Source organism: Polyodon spathula, chromosome 11 (genome assembly GCF_017654505.1).
Source record: "Polyodon spathula isolate WHYD16114869_AA chromosome 11, ASM1765450v1, whole genome shotgun sequence".
Lineage (NCBI taxonomy): Eukaryota > Metazoa > Chordata > Actinopteri > Acipenseriformes > Polyodontidae > Polyodon > Polyodon spathula.
Genome location: NC_054544.1, coordinates 11,281,353 through 11,291,428, shown reverse-complemented (window position 1 = coordinate 11,291,428; position 10,076 = coordinate 11,281,353). Strand labels below are relative to the sequence as shown.

At 34.7% G+C, this 10,076-nt stretch overlaps 1 protein-coding gene across 2 annotated transcripts in view; it reads left to right on the top strand.

The window, feature by feature from the left end:
* Positions 1-1,989: 1,989 nt before the first annotated feature.
* LOC121323055 (RNA-binding motif, single-stranded-interacting protein 1-like) overlaps positions 1,990-10,076 on the top strand; it is a 52,510-nt gene continuing 44,423 nt past the window's right edge. For both annotated transcript variants that reach the window (XM_041263781.1, XM_041263780.1), the window contains exon 1: positions 1,990-2,191. In XM_041263781.1, the coding sequence (XP_041119715.1) occupies positions 2,120-2,191 (72 nt within the window). In that variant the 5' untranslated portion in view covers positions 1,990-2,119. The remainder of the gene's footprint in view (positions 2,192-10,076) is intronic.

Genomic DNA, 10,076 nt, shown 5'->3' with positions numbered 1-10,076 from the left:
TCACTGCAGCTCGGTGTTGATTACATTATCGTTTGTGCCCTGCTGCAGTTTGACGTTCAAGCAACATCTACATATTTTAAGTGATGGAAACTGAAACGTTCAAAGTCCTTTTTTTTTTTTTTTTAAATACAGCTTTCTTAAATACCAATACAGTACTAGTAGCATTTTAATAGCAACCTGTATTGATCTTACGTACTTATATCTCAATTTAAATTTAAATCTCAGCAGTATTTAAATCTCAGCGTTTCCAGAAATATATTTTAAGGGGAATTCTCATACCTCTTATTAAAATCTACATTATGTCACACTTGCTCTAGCGTTCAGAGATAATAAAGAGCACATTTTAGCATGAAAATTGGAAGGTCTCAAACCTCCTCTGGTAAAAGTACAATTTGTCAACACAATACCTACAGGCAGTGATTTTGTTATGCAAATCTCTGATTTATTTGTTTATGGCAAATGAATAAAATAATTCCTGTTTATTTATTTCTTTGACAGGTGCCTTTATCCAAGGCGACTTACAACTGTTACATGGCAATGTAAGGTTACAATATGTTTATAATATATAGGACCATATCATTTGTATTTAATTATTTTCATTTTTTTTATTGATGGCCAAAAAACAGAAAGATAAAAAAATATGAAGTCAGATTTTTTGTCTCCATTTAAAAACATTCGATCAAGCTCTGATGCAATTGTGATCCTGCTCTCAAGCAAGATCGAGTTAGTATTATATTTTGGGCTCAAGATCAACCCTGATGCCTTCAGAACAACCCAATACATCACAGGAGGAAGATCAAATCCGGGATCCAGTACAACCGGCCGCGGTGAACTATGAAGTCGCACGCCGTCTGTGCAGGCGCAGCGCTATTAAGACACGCAGGGAATTGTAGTTCTGCAAGCATCAGCAGCTGCAAAGGGGCGAGCAGGCGAAACCCCGCACATTTTTCGAAAATCCGCCCGGACAGAGATCGGAAGGCCAAAAAAGAGGGCATGTCCGCGAAAAACCGGGCGTATGATAACCCTACCACTGAGGATACATTGTCCAATTGTGTATCATTCTTTTTATTATATTGCAACGTTGGGGGGTGCGTGTATATATATTATAATATATATATAAGAAAAATATATATTATATATGCAATATTATATCTAGGATCTAGCACCTTAGACGATACGCTCGTCTTGCTTTGCGGGTGTAGTTCTCTCGATTGGGTTTCCCTGGTGTGTGCAAGCACGTTTAGACAACTTGTCAAAGTTTAAATAATTTTGTGGTTTAACACCAAATTGTAATTTGACGGATGTTATATATATATATATATATATATATATATATATATATATATATATATATATATATATATATATATATATATATATATATATACAACTCGGTTCCCGAAGGCAAGGGCTTCCGGGCGAGGCAAGTCCCGCCCGTTAAGTGGGTGTCGTCTCCCGCGTCAAACTGGGACCCTGAACTCAAGAGAGCATGAGTACGTCTCGTAGCAAGAGTTGACATGTTCTTTGCGACGAAGCGTTATCTCGCATATAGTCTCGCATACAGAGAGATACAGCCTGGATGGTTACCCCTGCTGCTGCCTTCCCCCGTGCACGCTACACTATATATATATATATATATATATATATATATATATATATATATATTAATACTATGCACATACCAATTTAGCATAGCTACATAGCCTAATTGAATGGTAAAGTTTTATTTTTGGTAAGTTTTTATTTTTAATTCATTTCGAATACTTAGTTATGAATGGCCACCCACTCCACTTGTCCTCCACCACCGTTTTTTACACAGTTTAAAAAAAAAAAAAAAACTGCACAGCTTGGATTTTTACTGATTGCATTAGGGACCTCCGCAGCTTCCGCAGGGTTACTCTCTCTAGAAACAGAACCGACTCATGACTCACAAGGAGGCTGTCAAGCTCGTAGAAACTCCTTCGAGACTCGAGCTCAAGTGTGCTCTCTGTATTCAGCAGTTAGCTCTTGGGCGAGGTCTGTTGGTTAGCAATCTAACAGGGAAGGAAGAGCAAACGAACTGTTGGAAGCACTGAAGTAACCTTCAGTTCCTGCACTGCAGGCTTTCGTTTCTATCTTCATGGGAAAAGTCTGGAAACAACAAATGTACCCCCAGTACACTTACTACTATCCCCAGTACATGCAAGCCAAGGTACGGTAAATAATTACTTTCTCTAATGTTTAGTCTAAAACAACATTATTAAATGCTGTTTTTGCATTTAAGTAAATATAGATTGTTGCTAGAGCGGTGATATGAACTGTACTTTTTGGTGCATGTTATTAATCGCTTCACTTTATTTACGGTTTCTTGAAACATTCACGTTGGTTGTGTTTTTAGAAAGTCGTTGGCAACAACATTAGCTGCTTATATGCGTTGTTTTTCTACACAAAGACTGAATAATGATCCGTTTTGTTGCAGTCGCTTTCAAAGATTCCCCTGAGCCAGAAGCAACACCCCGCATTATACATAATTATTGCTGTGCAAAAAAAAAAAAAAAAACGATGCGTTGTTGCTGAGGAAAGTGTATTATGCATATTCTGACAGCTAATTTTCATAACACTTTCATTTGAAGTGAAACACAATGAGTAAATGACATAATTCGGTCAAACTCCAGTAAGGGAAATCCAAGGTTAAGCTAATGTAACCCCCCCAGCACCATGCCTGTCCCCCCTGACAGCCCGTGCCCTGCTCGTTACATTATTGTTGACTTAACGTCACGCTTTTAAAAGGAGTTAACCTTCAACAAATTGTTGGCTATAAATAAATGCATTATTAATGACATGTTTTACTGTTGTTTCATTCATTAGCGTTGTGCGTCTGAGAATGTTATTTTCGAATACGTAGGTACGCCTGACAATGAAAAAAATGTTCTGTCGCTTTTGTACCTCAGTTTTTTTCCAAATGTAACAAACGACAGTATTGGTTAGGAGCTCCTTTATTTATATATATATATATATATATATATTATATATATATATATATATATATATATATATATATATATGATGTGTGTGTGTGTGTGTGTGTGTGTGTGTGTGTGTGTGTGTGTGTGTGTGTGTGTGTGTATATATATATATATATATATATATATATATATATATATATATATATGTATATGTTCCAAATTATTTTATGAACACAGTCGGCATTTAATTAGCTTTGTTTCTGTAAACCGTGTCATACTGTACAATGCCTCTTGTTGACAAACGAAATGATAAAAATGAATTTAGTAAAATGCACACTAGAACAACATACATATATTACATCTATAGTTGTTTTTATTTTTTTATCTTTTATAGACAGCTTGATCTGCATAATATTTACAAATTGAAGACACACATTTTTATTTGTCCCGTTTGCATTTAACTTTTTTTTTTTAGCAGGGGACAGGCAGGCAGTAGTATCAGATGAGACACAAATATTACTGGATGTTAAAAAGTCTCTTCTGTTGTATTACAGTTGCAGATGTGTCCCTGTGATTGCTTATTCATGTTTACAAATATTTAACATAACCCAATTTGACATCACACATTTAATACCAGGATAACAATTCATAAGAGTTTCTATTAACATGATAACTGCTGTAGAGGTCACAGTGCTAGGGAATTGTTCTGTAGACTCTCAAGGACTCCCTGTCAGAGTTGCATCCTGTCTGCGCTCCATACCAAGGTCGTTCACCAGAGATGCTTGACAAGATTTCATGATTTGTTATTCTTTTTTTTAGTATCACTGTTATTTAAAATCTATCTGAACTGCTTAAAGAGAATATCATACTCTTACTGTACATTGGGATCGCCTTGAATTGTTAACATGGTCTACTTTCAAATATATGCACAGAAGGCCAATATATGCAAGAGTGAAGAAAACAGACAGCAAGTATTTATATTTCAATGTAACACCCGTATTGACCGTGGGACACAACATTTTAAGAAAAAGGTCACTGCCAACCATTCATTTCCGCCAGCTATTCTCTGCACTGTTTTCTGCACCTTGTAGTGGAAATAGGACATAATTAGTAACATTCAAACAATCACAGTTAGGATATAGACCAGTATCTTTCCTATGAGGGTCTATTCATAGACTAAACAGGCTTGACTGTACTTTGCCTTTAGACTGTGAAATTCAACTTAACTGCATAAATGTAATTTTAATTAGGCAACATTTACCCACCTCTACTTCAGAAAAAAACTAATGCGCCGTCTATATTCTTCCTAAAAATGGATTTTAAAATCTAACTCTCCCAGCAGTAACTTCACTTTAACAAGGGTTCTGTCAGTTCTCTGGATACAAAACACAATCACTTTGTATTAGGATCAATCAAAGCTACCAAGATGTATTTTTTTCATTGCCAAAGATTCCTACTACTTATCAACATTGTATGTATTCCAGATTTGCAATCATGCAATTGTTTGCTTTTATTTGACTAACTGCATGCTCCCTGTCCATGAGTTACTCTTATTGCTGTGAGAATCAGAATTGGTACAAATGTATGGGTGATGCTAAGAGATTAAAACGGAAGCAGCCTACTATAGACAGAACACTATATTCGGAGATGCCTTTTGAAACAGTTGTGTGTTCCCCCAGCAGTCATTCAAGCAACCATTCATTAAACAGCTGGACGTCAGGGTCCTTTACAATAAAAGACTGTTGTCCCTTTGACTGGTGATTTGCTACAGCTTTAAAACAGAAAGGGTGTCAGCAGAATCACACAACACCCATCCCCACCCCCTGTGTCCTTTGATTCAGGAGAGGGAGTTTTGTTAAATGCTTTGTGGCTGGTATTCAGTTGTATAGATGTTCAGAGACATTCTCATTAGTACTTGACATATCATCTTTCGGGTACTTTATCAGTGCAAAATACTCTGACCCTTTTCTTTGTCATCTGTCACCCAATGTAAGTGTGCCCCAATCTGTCATGAATTTAGTGATGTTAATAAGTGGGTAAATACTGTAAGTCACACTTGGGGGAGGGGGGGGGGGGGGGGGGTGATGACAGCAGCATGATTAATATAGACTTACAGGGGGTTTAGACTGTTCAGATCATTATAATATACCCCCCTCAAAGTAAAATATAAATATTTATAAATAATATCTTTATATTAGGCCCCTATTCAAAAGTTAATACTTACATGTAAAATATATAAATAAATGGAATACCTTTTGGTAGGAAACTGTGCAAAAAAGCAATGATCTTTTCCCAGTTTTGAGGATCATTTGAATAGAGTATATATTTCAGCTCCATTTTCTTGTTTTGTTTTAACTAGACATAATGTGCCACTGACCAGATAAAAGAGGATTGGGTACAGAATCCATTAGATGTCCTTTAAAACCCCATACATGTTTAACCAGCCTGACTAAATATTAAAGTACAGGGTCCCTTAAGGGCATTCCTTCCTGTTATGTAACATTTAAACTCATGAATAATACATGAATACTTTCTGGGAGAAGCATACTGTCTCATGTACTGTTGTATCCACTATAGACTTTACTGAGCTATTAGTTTGGTATACAAGTTTCTGACTTTTAATATAGCTAATGTAGGGGCAGGTGACTTTATTTCCATATAAATAATGCAAGAGGAAAAAACGGTAATGGTTTACAGAGAGAATGTGGGTAGGATCCATGGCAAGTTTTAAACTCCATTATGCTCAGAGTGCAAATCAGTATTGATCTGTTTGCTCAGAGAGATGTATTCAGTGGACGTTCTGGTTTTATCTGCAGTGAAGAAAAGATTATTTCAGTCTTTCTTAAAATAGTAACAACATGTAAAATGTTCCTGCACTTGCCCATTGCTTCTGTTGAATGCAGGTCATGCTTCATGTAAAAGGTTGTCATTGCCTGCTTCATCGCACTTAGTAAAACTAAAAAACTATAGAGTTCTATCCTAAATTATAGATAATATCAGGAGTAATATTTTGGTTTAAACCGTTTTTTAAATTCCTCTTTTATAACCAAATTTAAATTATATATATATATATATATATATATATATCATTATATATATATATATATATAATATATTTTTAAATAAAATAAATTTTTAAAATTATATATTTATATATATATATATATATATATATATATATATATATATATATATATATATATATATATATATATATATAAATGAGCAAAACTTGGCTGAAGCCAAGCTTGTTGTATTCAGTTCTAAAAAAATCCACTTCAATGTAAAATGTGAATTAAAGGCTAAACACCCACCACTAACTGCTGCTCAACCTGCTACAGATGGTGTTCTTACAGATGCAGAAAGTCCCTTGTTATTATTAGCCTGTTTTTTTAGCTAATGTTTTTTAAAGACAAGTGACGGTGGTAACTCAGTTTTCCTGGCACTTCATCCCTTCACAATGAAGAATGCAAGACTGCTTCAATCTGTTAACCCAATTGCATTGTTGAAGTTTTCCTCTTTTGAATGTGTTTCTGTGTATTGCGGTTTATCCATTTACCAGTTGGCAAGATATGTGCGATCGATCTTCCAGTCATAAAAAATAAGCCTGACTGTATTAATGTATTTCCCTGGATATGATGAATTGATGTTTGTGTGTTTTAATCTAGTGTTTGCATGTCAGGGACCAGCAGAGTGCATTGTCCTGGTTTTTCCTCTCATCGTATCATCTGCCTTTTATGCAAGGTGGTTGGTTGTGTGAGCCAAGTACTCATATAGTCCTAATTTAAACATAAAAGATGTCATTTTCAGAAAGACTGATTTAGTTTCTATTAGCTTTTAACACAGTTAAAAAAAGCACTTGGTGAGTTGAGGACAACGTTTGATAACTGTTAACCTGTAACCAAAGACTGGCAGGTCAGTTTGTCAGTCTGGGACATTGTTGTTTTGTGAAAGGAAGGCCTTGGTCCTTTTGTTTGTGATAAGAATAATCATAATAAAACATACTGCTGAACTGTGAAAAAAAAATTATATGTTATTGATTGGTAGAGATCCATTTTAAAGATCCTTTTAACCCATCTAAAGAATTATTGAGCTACTAAAATAAAGTAAAAAATATAAAAATGCAATGTAAATGTTTTATTCTCATACACATAGTGGTTCTACACTAAACCAAAGATTGGACATGTTTAAACTTGACGCCAGTCTAATCTCAAGCCTGTGTGTCTCTGAAAACAGGTAAGAATGGGTTAGCATTCAAAGAGTACATAAGTGGCATCAAATGTTTTTAAATCTTTAACATGGTGAGTTAGGATTTTCTAGTTATTGTAAATGAGCATTTTCAGGAAAACTCAAAATAAACTCAAAGCTAGGTAAAGACAGGTACAGCGAATACTCAAAATAGGAGCAACAGAACTCCTGTCACAACGATAGAATACAAATATCATGCACGACTAAGAGACATGTAAACAATCAAGTAAAATGACACTTGATGCCACTGTACTTAGACTTTAACCATTAGACACTTTGTAAATCTAGTTCATGTTCCTGATAAAATACTCCCCCCAAATTTACTTTTTTTACATTATAAGACATTTTAAAAGTCTGAAATATTTAGAGTGAGGTATACACCAAAGTAACATTGAAAACTGAGTAAGTCCAAATTAGCTTGGTAAAAAAAAGTATGTTATGGAAATGATATAGAATAGCTGAGTACTATGATTCACAGTAATTGTACAACAGTGTAATATGTTTTAGAAACTATGGCAGAAAGCATAGTTTGGTGTCTATAAGATGCAGAATTTCACAAAGTCTAGGCGGTTGACTAACAATCCCAATCTTATATGCAGGGTGCTTCTTTGATCTGGGACTGAGTCACTACTAATATATACAATTAATAGCTTCACACTATTTTATATATCAATCAACCAATCAATCTTTATTTTATATAGCGCCTTTCATTGTGGAACACCATCACAAAGAGCTTTACAAGATGTAGTCAATACAAGAAAATCCAGAATACTTCAAATACAGAGAAATGCATGAAATATGAAACATGAAATAGTACACTAAATACAGTGGAAAGTGCAGAATACATGAAATAGTACAATAAATACAGTGGAAAGTGCATAATACATGATAGTAATATAATATGTGAAATAGTAGCAGCAGCTAATAGCAGATATCAGGCTTAAGGAGCATGGAAAGCAAGAGAGAACAGGTGGGTCTTGAGAGTTGTTTAATTTGATGTCAGAATTTACAGAAATGTTCTTTTGTAAACTCCCCCCCTCCACATGACGCTAAGAGGAAAGAATTATGGTTGGTTTAAGCAGTGTATGTACATAGCATTAAACTTTTATTGCCTGCTCTGCTTCTCACATGGATTTTGGTTGATTTTGGAAAACTTTTTTTTTTTTATTAGGGTTCTGAAAGTTAAAGGCAACCAATTAATAACAGAATACAGAGCACAAAAGTTTAACTTACCAAAATATATATATATATAATATAATATATATCCTTAATGCAGAGACTAATTGTTTCATTGGGCGTGTTTAAGGCAGTAATTTAAAGCTTAGCTGCCCTTGTTACCAAATGCTACATGACCAAAGAAATGAATAGATAGGCAGATTAACCTGAATACAGTTTCCTGTAGAATGAAGTGTACTTTGTGACAGCTGCACTGCAACTGGCAAACAATAATATTTGTTGTGGCTGTGCTTAACAGCAATCCAGTACATTTTAATGACTGTAGAGCTATAGCCAAAAGTTTTGCATCACCTAGAATTTTAGGATTGATACATCATTTAAAAAAAAATACTATTTGAACATAATTGAGATCTTTTATTTAACACCATGTAATTAAAGAAACTACAAAATGATATAGCAAAAGTCTACCGGTAGACATACTAGTAGTACAGTATTTCGTGTTAGATTTTGAAATGTCACATTTTTGTTAGTTTTTTGTTTGGAAAACTACAAAGCGGTATGTAATTCAATATGTTAATGTAACATTATTCAACAGGTTGCATTCGACTTTATGAAGCAACATTTGTTAATTCTATAGGGTAATGCAAAACCTTTGTATATACTGTCACTTGACGTCACATGTTAAACCAGGAACAATACCAGCGTGCTTATCCTGAAAAAAACCTCATACAATGTTTGCAATGAAGTTTGGAGTGTTGCCTAGCAGCGGAGTGTAAACAATTAAACAACACAGTTGAACTGCTCTTTTATGTCAACATTGAGCTAAAAGGCTTCAGTTGTACTTGTATGATACTAATTCTTGAAACTTTTGACGAGAGCTCAGTTTGCTTTAATACTGTGATCACTGTTTATGTTTACTATGAAGAAGCTCTTTCAGAAAAAAAGGAAAAAAAATCACACAAAAAAAGAATGCAGTTTATATATATATATATATATATATCCCCCAAAATTTAGTATTAGAGACACAAAAAAAAGTATTCAGGTTTTGTACACTAGTGAATTGTATTGTTTCAAAATCTGTAGCCCCTGTAGCTTTGTAGCCCCTCACAGTCTAGTTTGTTAAAAGAAATCCTCTCCCACATTTCTTTCTCTGGGCTCTGGGCAGTGTATGAATTTCGGCGCAGTTGAGACGTAACATAACTGGACATACTTGTCATTAAACTTGCTGAGTTGCTTCGAAGAGAGCGAGGTCAGAAATGCAATTAAGAGCTAGTCTGTTTGTTAAAAGAATTGTTCCATCGTTATTGCTGTTTGTTAGCATTTATCCCTGGAATCATCTATTTCCAATACCTGCTGTTCTGTTTCCTCTACTGCCCCCCTTTAACCCACTGTTACTGATGCATCATCTTTAATTGTTATTGGATCCATACATACAACCATGTGAAAATTGACAGCTTTGTGAAAAACGTTTAACAGTAATGTCAGGGACCCTGGTATGGAAACTTAGCTAAAGTTCATCCTGATTGATTGATTGATTTGATTGTGGGGTGCTGCAGCCCCATTGTCTGTGATGTTGTTCAAAATATCAGCTGACAAGCAGTCAAGTCAGATATCAAGTAGGAGAGAATTGAGTCATTATGGCGCTCTGAATAGTGATACCTCTTTTACATGGTTGTAATAGAGGTATACATTGTGTTAGATTAACAA